This window comes from Falco cherrug, chromosome Z, assembly GCF_023634085.1.
Source record: "Falco cherrug isolate bFalChe1 chromosome Z, bFalChe1.pri, whole genome shotgun sequence".
In the NCBI taxonomy this organism is placed as follows: domain Eukaryota; kingdom Metazoa; phylum Chordata; class Aves; order Falconiformes; family Falconidae; genus Falco; species Falco cherrug.
Window position 1 is genome coordinate 62,998,704 of NC_073720.1, and position 13,774 is coordinate 63,012,477.

The 13,774-nt window shown below is 37.6% G+C and overlaps 1 protein-coding gene across 1 annotated transcript in view; it reads left to right on the forward strand.

The window, feature by feature from the left end:
- The window catches only part of KCNN2 (potassium calcium-activated channel subfamily N member 2), a 73,866-nt gene that overhangs the window by 20,081 nt on the left and 40,011 nt on the right, over positions 1–13,774 (forward strand). The window contains exon 4 of the mRNA XM_055699658.1: positions 1,684–2,102. Coding sequence (XP_055555633.1) covers positions 1,684–2,102 — 419 coding nt within the window. The remainder of the gene's footprint in view (positions 1–1,683; positions 2,103–13,774) is intronic.

Here is a 13,774-nt window from a genome sequence, read left to right on the forward strand (position 1 = left end):
AACCTCTGTTCCAACGCCTGGAGCACCTCCTCCCTGTTCTCTGACCTTAGCATTTCCTGGGTTGTTTCTCACACTTTTTTTCTCTCACTCTTCACTGCTTGGGCAGCATTTTGCCCTTTCTTAAATATGCTTTCACAGAAGCACCGCCATCTTCACTGAAGACCTCAGGTATGCCTTGCAGCGGGTCGATTGCAGAGCAGCCCATGACCTCTTGCAGACACCACCTGTACAGCCCCTCCAGTACCAAAACCTTGTCACAGTCACCCAATACACTAAGATGGAGGGAAGCAACATAAAGGGTTGGAAAACAGTTCTACAAATACAGAAAATTGTCTTGTTTTGTTGTGTTTCTTACTATGGTTAATTTCTCTATTTCTTTTAGCATCAGTTCAGCTACAATAAAGTTTATTTGTGGTTATCACTTTTCTAAACAAAAGACTGGAGCAATGTTCTGAAGAGACAAACAGTGTATTGGGAGGAGGTCTTCAATCTCTAAGAAACATATGCGGAGAAATCGGGCTTGTATTTCTAAATTCTTGAAAGACAGAGAGAGGCAAAGAGCAGTGCACATCAGTAATTGTTTTTTTTGGCTGTGTATATGGTGTGTAGTGTATATGGTGTGTAGTGTGCTGAAAATACTTTTTTTACATGAAAGAGTGCATTCTTTGTGCACATTTCCTTTTCAGCCTTTTTTTTGAATAATCTAATTTTAAAAATCCTGCAAAAGTATTTTTATTTCCTCTTTACGTATATACTGAACAGCCTTGTTTAGCTTTGGACTATAGTTGAGTTGATGAGGAGGTCTTCTGTCCGATGTTGTATCTTCATTGTCATTACAGGTTATGTTCCTTTTAGAAGAGTTGCCTGTTTGCAACTACTGTCTACTAGTGACAAATACTGGTTAATTAAGGTTTTATTTAGTAAAACACCAGGATCAACATTTACTATGAAATGTTTCAGTTCTTTGGTGGCAAACTGAAGGCCTTGCTTGTAAAAGAACCAACGCCTGCATTTAATTTTCAGCTACTAGTAGACATCACCTGTCTGTCTGGGCTACTCTGATATTTGCCAGCCTTTGCTTTTCAGTGTTTCACCATGAGAGATCTTGCTGAGTCTTTGTGCAATTTCTCATGTAGTTTTTCATCCTATATTGATCTGTATTGGTGCCTGAAGCTTGAAGAAAGCTTAGATAGTTCTACAGAAGCTGTAATAGCACCCTGGGTGAAGCATCGATATGCTCTAGGGCAGGCTTACATTGCATCTTAGTATTTATAAGTTGTAATTTAGATATCCATTCTGACCACACTTTCTTAGATTTTTCTCAATTTTATTAACTTAGTGTAAGCAATTGATTTTGAAGGGACAAGGCTTAATTGGTCTGGCATTTTGTTTTATCAGTAATGACAATTAAAGGATATATGAGAAATTCTTAGTAAATAATACACAAAAATTCAGTTCAATGTAAAGTTTTAAAAATAGTGCATGAAAAAATTCTTTTTTTTTGCCTTAACCAGAGATATGTTTCACTTCATAGTGATGTAGTAATGTCATTTTCTGAAATGGCATATTTATTTTCTTTTTGGTGGTCAATGGCAGCTCTGAAAAATATAGCGTTTTTAAATGAACTTATAACAAAGTTTGCTAATGACATACTAAAGTTAACCTTATATTTTATTATTTCAGTTGTTCATGGTGGACAATGGAGCAGATGACTGGAGAATAGCCATGACTTATGAGCGTATTTTCTTTATCTGCTTGGAAATACTGGTGTGTGCTATCCATCCCATACCTGGGAACTATACGTTCACATGGACAGCCCGGCTCGCCTTTTCTTATGCTCCATCCACAACAACAGCTGATGTGGATATTATTTTATCTATACCAATGTTCTTAAGACTATATCTTATTGCCAGAGTTATGCTTTTGCATAGCAAACTTTTCACTGATGCCTCATCTAGAAGCATTGGAGCATTAAATAAGATAAACTTCAATACTCGTTTTGTTATGAAGACTCTAATGACAATATGTCCAGGAACTGTACTGTTGGTTTTTAGTATCTCATTATGGATAATTGCTGCATGGACTGTCCGAGCTTGTGAAAGGTAAGGTTGTTTGCTTGTTTAGTTCTTTCTGTCTTTCTATTTTTCTCTCTTGTTTTGCCTCTTAAATTTTGGATTTAGGGGACCTAAATATTTAATGGAATGGGGTTTCCAGTTCCTTGATATTTTGAGTGTTGGTTGGATTGTATTCTGTGCTACAGATTGTCAGAAATGCTTTGCCTTTTATTCTGAAGGAGTTCTGCAGAGGTTTATGCCATGCTGTTTACTGTGGCATTGTGATTTGATTTCAGTGTCTCGATACAAATTTAGGTATTTTTGCTAAAACACAGTGGACAGATACCATAAAATATCTTTAAGAGTAGTTGTTGATATTCTGCATTGATATCGGCTCTCATTGTTGTAAATTAAATTTATTGAGGATAAGATAGATAAAATAGCCATGTAAAATTCCATTGGAAAATGTTTGGAGTTTTTTTAATTTGAGTTTTATTATGCTGTAAAAGAAAAGGGAGTACAAAGTATTGTTAGGGAGTTGACAAAATCAAAAAGGAGGAACAAGCAGAAAAATTACAGTAATATAACTTTTCTTTCTTCCCCTAAAAATCAGAAAAAGTACATTTTAGAGGGAGACTTTCATTCATTTCAGCTCGCTTTCCAACCTCCCCCTCCCACAGACTTCAGTGTAGGTGCAGAATAAATGGCTATCAGTGCTGACAGCTTGAAATTCTCTCAAACACAGCTTTAACAGAAAATAACTTAGCTTCTTATTGGATAGGATTGCTTAGGAATATGAGCTAGGTTAACTCCTGAGGAGACAATGAGGATGATTCTCTATGAAAGCTTTAATGCCTAGGACAGCTCTTGATCCTGGAAGGAATTTCTCCTTACTTAAACTGGAAGACCTTCAACACAATTAAGGCACTTCTGCTGCAGGTTATTGACCCTTTTATTTTTCCTCTTCCTTTCCATGTCTGCCCATTTTAGAAGGAGTTTAGTGGAGTTATTTGTAACAGCTAGCCAATTTAAATCAGCAGTTAAATTGCACATCAACTGTTATGGTTATGTTACTTTTGGAAGTTAACTCCCTGCATCACTTCTCAATTTGTTACAAAATAAAATAGCTGATCTTATAAAATGAGTGTAGAGATCATGTTGATGTTGTAGGTTTTATTGATAAAATTGCCAGAATCTTAGAATGTAGTTTGTTACAGTAGATGCTTTGTGTCAGTTGTTTCCTCGTGTTACGGCAAAACTAATCATTAAGTGTTCTGAAAATGCCATGTTAACAGTGACATATTATAGTTTCAATATATTCCCCATAGGTGAAGCAGACAGAGCATCCTAGATTCTGACTCGATCTATAATAGTTGTATTTTAATAAGCATGTTCTTGTTTCAGATTTAACTGACTTGTGCAAAGCCTCTGTGTGTCACATTCTTCACCTGTGTTCCCACCAGGTTTTTTTTCCAACAGAATTACTGCTCAGGAATTCCTGAGTGTCTGCATCAGGCATTTCCCAAATTGTCACCTGTGAAGTGGCTCCAAATAACGTCATCATCCATTGTTGTCACTCCATTACATATCACTAGTTAATAATGATATTTTTATGATGTTGTTGTTGTTGTTATTATTATAAAGTAGAATTAGTCATTATTTTATTAACTTTTTAATAGATGCACATTCAAAATAAGCTTATAAAACTTGTGCCTCAGTAAAAATGACTGAAAAATATTAACTACTGTCTGATACACATGTTTGTAAAACATGTATTTGGGTTTTTTATTATTTATAAAAGTTTATTTGTTAGTGTAAAGAAGGCAGGACAAGAGGCTGTAGTGTAGAAGTAATACTAAAGTAAAAGAAACAGACTTCACCTATTTTCCAATCAGGGAGAGTAAAGACAACACTATCATAAGATTTTTATTTTGTGAGTTTGTTTATTTCTACTTAGAAATGGAGGCACTTCTGCTGTGATCCTGGGGGGAAGCTTTTTTGTTTGGTCAGGTACACTGAACTCAGGATTGCAAAAAAGCACTGAATTTTCTTCAGCTTGCTGCTAAACTAGTCATGGATTTTCCACATTTTAATTTGCAGTTGCTGTCCTTGAAGTGATTGTAATGGTTTGGACAGTAACATGGATAGCCGCTAGGGCCTTCTAAAACCGAAACCAAACACAACTAAAAGCAAGTTAAATATAAGAGTGAACATTAGGTTAATATGTCTCTAGCATAATGACCTTCTGTCAGTGGAGTCCAGTCCAAGATTATGTTCCTTGACATTTAACAAAATTGTTAATTTTATAGGTGTTCAAAACAGGGACATATGAAAGAGATATATGGGTGGCAGAGCGCTGGCACAGGCTGCCCGGAGAGGTTGTGGCATCTCCTTCTCTGGAGATGTTAAAAACCCACCTGGACATGACTCTCTGCAACCTGCTGTAGGTGAACCTGCTTTAGCAGTGGGTTGGATTAGGTGATCTCCAGAGGTCATTTCCAACCACGACCGTTCTGTGATTCTGTGATTTTGGCTTTGGGAATTAGATATTTATGTCATCCATGCTAGTTGCACAGCCAGTTTTGTGTGTTTTGCCTCAGATTTTCCCTTGAGGGAATATGTAAGTATTTTGCCAAAGGAATGATACTTTGGCTTTGGATTCCAGTTACTAATTAGTCCACCAAAAACCTATAGATCCATAGCCCATAGAGTACATTTTTTTTAAAAAGCTCCTAAAAGAAAATGCCAAACCCCCACACATCAGAATGCTCTGAACACTGCTATCTGAAGCTAGGTATCCCTTTTTGTATAGCTGGAGGCAGATGCAATAACCACTGGTCATGGGAAGGGACAGGTGTGGTGGCTGAATCCATTCTGTGCTGTGTAGTAGTCATAGTCCTCAAAAGATGTCTCCTGAGGTGTTAATGGCTTTGATTTGCTCAGTAGTTAAAAGTTTAGTTAACGCAAATAAAATACATTTCGTTCATCTGCTCTTAAGTTGATTTTTTCCCCCCTCAGTTTTAACTAGAGGGAAACTATTTGTTGGAATAGAGTATTTTATGTACACAAAACAATCCTGAAAATGTATTTTATCTTTAGAAGCATTTTATTCCACCTGATGCTATACATGAAACCCTAATTTAGCAGGAATCAGGATTTAAGGCAGCAGTCAAGTGGGTTTGTTTTGATGAGGGGGGGTTTACATGAATAACATTCGAGGTGTTAAATGGTTCGCAGCATCACTCCAACACCAAGCTCTTTAATTTTTGTTATGTTGTAGTTTTACATAAAACTTCGTACTAGCGGTTTTAGAATTTCTTCAGTGTCTTATTAACTCAGCTGGCCATCCAAATTAGAACAAGATGATGGTGATAAGATTTAATAGATTAAAACATTAAAATTTTGGAATGGAGATGAAACATTCTTATGCTATTCCATGTCCTCAGTGAGGGGGAAAGACACAGGAGACAGCATCCTTACTGTGAAGCTGTGTGTGCTCACCAAAAGCTGTTGCTGGTGAATCACAGCCTGATTTGGAGACTGTTGTTCTGTGTGAAGTCAGATTTTTCTCATTGAAGGCTGGCCTGGGGATGGGAAGAGAGATTTGGAAGCACTGCATTTCATAGCAAGGAAGGTAACATGAAAGAGCATCGTTATCCACATAAGGAAAACCCTATAGAGATAAGTTATGGATTGAAGCAGGTGAGTTGACTGTCTGAATAAAGACTTCACTGCTTTAATGGTCATCTGACTGATCACTTGATATAAACTGAACTAAGGCAGGACATGTGGCTTTCTCAGTGCCTTAATGGCTGTATTGTTAGCTCTTAGAATGCTAATTATAGCAAGTGACACTTCGCATTGGTGAGCAAGGTATTTTCCAGGATTGCAGTTTAAGGTCGTCCATAAGGGCAGAATGTGGTACAGATAATGATGGTGGGCAGCCAGCTGAGTATAAATGGGTTTCTAGGGCTGCAGAGTAATCTGACTGGGGGAGTTTGAGAGCAAAAGATGGGGAAAGTACGAAGTGTTGCTACATACACGATGCCGGAAATTCTTGCTTTTTTATTGCTCAGGTTTTTACATCTGTTTTGAGAGGGAAATTACATTACATAGGTTTTAATATCTGCCTTTTCATTGCCAGCATCAGTGTATTGCTATCTGTCATATGTGGGCTTCATAATGAAAATCTAAATTTTTTATTATGTCTAAGTCAATAGATGTTTGTGTTTATAACGTCTCTGAGGCACACATCTGGAACACTTATGAATACATTATTTTGTATATGAATTATGAGCCCTGTGAGCAGATTACTTTTCTCAGTCTCCCATATTGATCTTGTTACTGAAATAGCTCTCTGCGTGGTCGTCAGTTGCTTATAGCAGTTAAAATAGAAATATTTGGTTTCTCAAAACAAAGTTGGTATGTGTAGTGCTGTGTCATTGAAAAGTCTGACAAACTTGCTTTGCTCTTCTGGAGAAGACCTGCCTCTGCAGTGAGAAGTGTGCTGCTTTTCTGGGTTATGTAGAAGGTAATTACTCCTGGTGATCTTCAGTTTTTTCTGTGCAAAGGGAGAACCTTGTCTTCTGAATGCACACATGGCTATAACGTGCCTGTGTATCAGGGCAACATGAGCCACATGTGCCCATGTTACACTGTTGTACGTCCAGAACAGCTCATATCACATGCCTGGAGTTACTGTGGATTTACAACAGCGGAACTAAGAACAGAAGTGGATTTTCTGATTCCCCAGAGAACACATTTTTGGCACCATTTTTGGTTCTGTTTGTACCTCTCTAGCTTCTGGCAATGAAGACAGTTCAGACTGAGTGTTTAGTCATCGTTTCTTCCTCCCATCAGCTTCTGCTCTATATACTTTCCTTGCTTTAACAAAAAAACCCCAAACAAACAAAAAACACCAAAAAACCCCACCTCATATGTGAAGGTGAAACCCTTTTCAGCTCTCTGTTCATTCTTGTTTTCTACAGATGAATACCTATCTGTCTTACTTCTTGGAAATACCATGCCATCACAAGGCTTCCAGTAAGCAGCTCATACATGACACTGCTAGACAAATGTGAAGGGGTCATTTGATACAAGCAGGTGGATGCACAGAGACTTTCAGTTGTAATTCATGCAGGAAAAAGATGTTTCTTAGCTATCTAATTTCCTCGCAGTATGTGACTTCTTTGATTGGCTTGAGGACCTTATCTGAGGTTGTACAGTGCATGGGTAATCCCAAGGCCATACTCCACTGGAAACTGCCTTTAGCAGTGTCCGCAGTGCCAGTGTAAAGATTCTTGCTAGTAGTTTAACAGTGATCAAAGATGACATGTCATCATCTTGACTTGAGTCTGTGCTATGAATGAATGATTCTTTTGCCTTCTAGTCTTCATTTCTGGTTTTGCCAACTGAATGCAGATGAACTGCAAACGTTAGGTTACTCTTTTGTAATATTTACATCTCAAAGCAACTAACTCATAACTAAAACCATACGTAACTGGCTGCATTTTTGTTGCAAATGTTTCCAACAGACACCAGGTCTATTGTTTTATCAAACAGTGAAGGCAACAAGGGAGTCCATCACAGAAGTACACCCGTGAATGTCTGATATACATAATTGAGATCCAAAAAAGAGCACGTTATCCAAATAAAAAAATTGGTTTGCTAGGTGTATCCAGAAGGATTAACGGCTAAATGATGTATTCTTTAGCTTCTTGAAAACAAAACTGTTTATGTACATTTAATGGAGGATGCAGAGGCATATTTCTAATGCCTATAGAGTTTGATCACTGTTCTTTTAAATCCATATTTTCCTTCCCTCTGGAACAATGCTGTTTGTGTATTCTCAGCAAAAGAATTTTGAGACTACAAGTAAGAACATATTTATCAGTTTGTTTGGATTTACAGAATTAGCCTTATAGCTATGGAAAGTAACAATAATTGGTGCAGTAACTGAGTGTGTATATTCATTCTTTCACAAAAATGTAGCAAGCCAAGATAGATCAGTGTTTCTCTAGGCCAAAAATAGCAGACCCAACTTGGGGGAATGGAGTGCAAAAGACGAAAAGTTAAATAACAAGCACCAAAAAAATCTCCTTGCTAACTTAAAAAAGGTCTTACATCTCTTTTTTAAGGTCATCTAACTAGAGCAGGAAAACTTTTTTTTTTTAGGTTAAATTCCCTTTTATTTACAAAGGATTTATATGTACAACATGGTATGAGAACAGAATGAAGTGGAAAAGCTCATGTATAGTTCCAAGGTCTCATAAGAATGGTGAGCCAAGAAAACTGTTTCTATAAATGCAAAAGTCTGAAGAGAATGAGAATACTTACAAAGGAGTACTTACCTGCTTCCAAGGACAAATTGTCTTCTTTTTTTCCCCCCCATTAATCTTGAATGTGTAAAACTAATTCAGGGAATGATCTTTCTCCTGTTGAGCAAGGATGGTTATACACGCTCCAAATTCTTTCAGATAAGAGGGCACTTTATGGGATTATTTTTTTTTCATTATTTCATCACTGGATCCAAAGATGCATCCTGTGGTTCTTGCATTTTTAAATGTGGTCATTCATTTTTTTTCCTTCCCATTTTAACTAACACCTTAAACTATTCAGAATATTTTACTTCAAAGGGAGTCAAGCCTATTTGTCATAATACCTTAAAAGCAGTCCTTAGAAATTACAATCATAACTGAAGCAGAAATCAATTTCTTATAATTTCAGAATATAATGTTTTGCTCCAATAGCTTAATGTATTTGAAAAATACACCCTGAAATTGGGATTTAGCCTTTACTACTGTTTTATTTTGCTCCTTGAGCTGGATATCAGGCCACAGTGCGGAGTTTGCATCATGATTGTCACTTCAGTGCTAATAAATGCATGATAGGCTGACTATACTCTGACATTAGACATTAAAGAGTTCCTTTTATTTATTTTTTACAATTGAGTCCTAAAATTATAAGTCTAGAAGGTCAATTACAGGAAACAGTTATTGTGTGGGGAATTGCACAGTTTAAAGAAATTAGTGGTTATATGGATGGAAACATCAGAAGGTGCTTTTAAAACATTGTGTGTTCCTTGTTTTCTTTTTCTGTGCTCCTCCCTCTTTTAAATTGTTTTCTCAATACATTTTTTTGCTTGGGTAGTTTTTTGTCTTGAAAAGTTCAAAATCAACTATAGTTTTTGCTACAGCTGTTCTGTAGCTGAGATGGTAAGTGATTTGCAGCAAATCACTCATACATATTGCACAGATATCATGCTAGTGTCCAGCCTATGCTTAGAACTTCTGCTGTGCTATATCCCCATATAGTTAACATATATATGGGGAGTACAGCTCCCCAGGCAAATCTTTACTGCTGGTAGGTCTCATAGCTTTGCATAATTTACAGGTAATTCGGTACTGTTTTGTTTTCAGAGGAGCTGAAAAAGCCTTACATTAAAATGACTTATTCAAAGGATCCCCAACAGTGTACAGCTCTGTGATGTACACAAGCCCCTAATTCCTATGGAAACATTGGATATTTAAACCCTCAACAAAGTTTAACAGCACTTAAAGAGAACCCTAATACTGTGTCATGCTGCAAACCAGTGCCCAGTGAGTGGAAAGGTCCCATCAGCAGCCCTTCTGGAATATTATTGAAATACTACATCAGTCTTAAGTTCAGAAACAGCAGCTTCCTTCTCTTAGCAGGAGTCTGACTTGATCTGTATTGCTGACTGCAGGAAATAAGTGCTGCAGGAAACACACCAAACTGGAGTGATGCTTACAGCGGGGACTAGGGAGATACACCTTGATATGACACCCCTTGGCTCAATCTGTGAGATGGGTGCACTTGTCACACGCAGTTCTCCCCAAAGAGTCAGACCGAAGGCTGCATGTGTTCACCTGCCTTCTGTTCTGAGCAACTCACTCTTAGTATTACTTCTTGAAATGATTTTATGTATTAAAAAAAAAAAAAAGTTAGTCGAAGAAAAAGTAACAGAGTTCTAAAGGGAATGAAATTTTGCCTTCTAAATTCATTGCAAGTGACAAGGCTTTTCCCCATTGTGGCCCCAAACACAGGAATTCTCAAATCCTGATGCTAGTTTTCTGTAAAGCTTCCATGGTATTTCTGGACTGAAATACAGACACCTTTTTCACTTTTATTTATATTGATTTATTTAAAATATTTTTCTAAAAATACCCTACATTCTAACATTTGTAGTATGTTGTAGACATTTGTATTTGGGTGACTGAATCAGAGGGAATACATCATGATTTTTTAAAAAAGAAGCTTGTTCTCCTTTTTCCTCCATCATTGTTGCTGGGGTGTGTTCCTGGGATCTCGGTCTTCTCAGATGTGCAGTGCTCACGAACAATGCATTTGGAGTCAGGGCCATGATACATGACTGACTTTGTTAATTTTTTAACTGTGCAAGTGTTGGTGTATGTTATCATCTACACTCATGCTTCCAAAAACGGTGATGTTAAACTTGTTCAGAGCTTGTAGGCTGATCAATCAAGAACATTCCTGAATTAGAAAATAGAACATGAATCTACTTGCAGTTATTTTTCTCTAAACCAGAGTGATATGCAATTATTTTTTTTAAGCCTTGTTCCGTGTTAAGTGAAATCCATTGGCAAAATTCCTATGGGTTTTCAGAAGACTGGTTCACTGAATTTAAATATGTTAATGGCAAAGTGAAGCTATTAATGCAATGTGAATTGGACAAGTATCTCAGATTATTTAAGCTGCAAGCTTCTGGATCGGGGCTGACTTTGTTCTGTGTTTGTACACTGCTTAGCACAGCCATGTCTGAGAATAACACTTACATACATGATGTTGCAGTACTAATAAAAGCAATTATTTCCAGGTAGAAGAAAAGGGAGCTAAACACTTCTGAAAACCGGTGATGTTCAGATGAAGGTGAATGCTTTCACGTGTTGATACAGCAGTTTAAGACAAACTGTTCAGTTGTGATTGATGCCACCTGTGCTGACAGCTTGCCTGGGGAACGCTGCCTAGGCAGGAGTAACACCCTGCTAGCTGGCTTGTTTTCCCTGCAGAGACTGGCTTCCCAAAGAGGAGAAGGCTGAGGAGAGAGTCTCTGTAGCCTCACTTGAAGAGGGCAAGCTATGTTCATGCCAGTCCTGCAGTGGGACCTTAAAAGCTAGTCAGGTTGGTCAACTGTACTCCTATTACGTGGGTGCAAGCACTGTGTGTAGCAGTGTGCTGCAAACATACGTCAGGTTGTTTTGGAATGGCCCGGCACTAAACCGGGCTATACTTTCATTTATGGCATCTGTGGCACAGTGCTTAACTGTATCTTCTGGTGCCAAGCTTAACAGCAAAAGACACCAGTCCCTGATTGCTGAGAAGGTGCAATGAAGGTAGAAAATACTCCACATGTCCTAGAGTAGCAGCTACCTGAATAGGATAAGAGCAGAAACAGTATCATCACCTCGGAATATCTGTCTCAGTGCGTGTTTGTGTGAGACAGAAATGGAAAGGGAGAAGGACATCTAGCAATAACTATGAATAAAACAGTTCTTTGGGTTTTTTTGTTGTTGTTGTTTCTAAAAGATTTATTTATTCCATTCATTTATTAAATACTTACAAATAACACTGACTTGCAGAAGAGTCAAAAACATATATGTCAAAAATAGCAGTAAAAACCTGTGTATGCTGTCTTTTAAAGAATAAAAACATTGTAATAAAATGTATTATAATACATATACAAGATATATACATATACATTATAATACAAGAAATGACAGAATGAGTAAAGATGTGGCTGCAGGGCAGAAGATTTTTATTAATATTAATGTTAATGTAGTTTTCTGTGGTAATCTTGATCACCTAGAAGTGTAAACAAATGATTCACTTAATATAAACTAATAAAATTCACATTGTGGGTATGCCAGGACTGCAAGGTCCTGTTCCAGTTTTGAGTGCAATGGTGTATTGTTCACCAGTTTTATTTTGTTATGATGGCATAAAAAAGCAGAATGGGATAATGTTAAAGAGTATTGTCAATATTTGTACACTGGCGTAGATACCAGTGTGGTTACATAGCAGTTGTTACGTCTCGTTGGACAGACTGTGTTAAAAACACTTCGAGTTGTAGGCAACTTTGGAGTACAAAGCAGAAAGGTTTTAAAAACCTAGGAGTTGAGAGTTGTGTGGGCTGAACAAATGAACATATTCTGTCAAAGATCAGGATTTTGTATAAGATTAGTATACTAAAAACTAGCTTTTCTGGAGCCATCTCTGCAGTCCAGGTGTTTTCGCTTACTACAGCTGTGCTTTCATTTCCTTGCCTATAATGCTGTGACCCTTCTTTTGGGACATATTTGGGCATCTTCAGCAGGTGCAAAGAGCCTCTGCTAGCAGGGTATGCACAGCTGGAAAGTGCAAGGCAATTATTACTTCCTAAGGCACCCAAAAGCTAGTTGGAATTTCATGAGCTACTAGACTAAACATTAGGACACTCACCAGCACAGTAAGACACCAAAAGACCCTTTCCTGGCCAGGCAGTTGTGAGGGAGGTGGTGAAGGTCTGGCCTCCACAGCTCCCAGAGACAGTCATTTGTGCTGCTGCATTACCACCTCTTGCCAAGCTGCTCGCATTGATGGATGGATGATCCTCCCTGGCTCCAACCAGACCAACCAGTCTGACTTGCCTTCTGGTTTTTTGTTTTAGGACTTTATACCTTTCCATGTTGGGGTTTTGCCTCTTAATCCTTGAGCTACCAACTGTCCTTGTCAAGCAGAGGAGGTGTTGTTTTTTCAAATTAGAGGAAAAATCAGTGATTATGTCCTAAGGCTTATGTATATCCACTTTGGAACACATTCTTCATTTGTAGAAAAACATTTGCATCCTGCTGCTGGAGCAGAGTAGCTGAACTTCAATTTTATTTCTTGTATCTTTGGTTGGGTGTTTCTTTCTTAGGATCAATAGCAGACCCAACAAAGTTATAAAGGACACAGTTTCAAAATAATGTTCTTCTGGTCATTGCACAGTAGAGCAAACAGTTAAGTAGAGATGTGACTAAAAATCTTTAAAAGTTTCAGACTGAGCTGTCAAAGCCTATGCAGATTCAATCTGTAATCTGGTGATCTCATGCTCTCATAAACTAAGTCAGCTTAAGCCATGAAAATCTGTGTTCAGGAACAGGTACTGATTAAATAACTCGTTCTAAGTTATCTAGGAGTTAACAGTTCTGTAATATGGAAGTGTCATTTTTTTTATAAGACTTAAAGCAGTCCCTAATTATTATCTTTAAAGTCCATGATCTTTTTCACAAACATGAGAAACAGTAATATAAAAAAACCTAGTAGAAGCACCTTGTCTTTTTTTGCAAAAACAACTACAAGCCAGTAATGCTTTTCTGCTGTTAGTTTACTGCCTATTAGCTGTCTCATGTTGTCTGGATGTTTCTGAAATGAAACAAAGAAAGAAGGAGTCAAAAGACACTGTTGCCCTAGCTGTTGTTTAAATTTTAAATGGAAGAATTTAATGTAAAAGGAAGAAAAAATATTTTAGTCTCATTACAGCTTGATGCTGTTTGAAGGGAGAGGAGAATTTTGGCTGTGTATTTTTCTTTTTGCCTTGTTTTCTACTGCTGCCACCTCTGGTAGGTATGGGATATATACAGGACATGAGATCTAAAGGGGAAAAGCTGCTCCCTTGATCCAGCTCTAGAGGAGAATATGGAAGACCATGGAAGGTATTT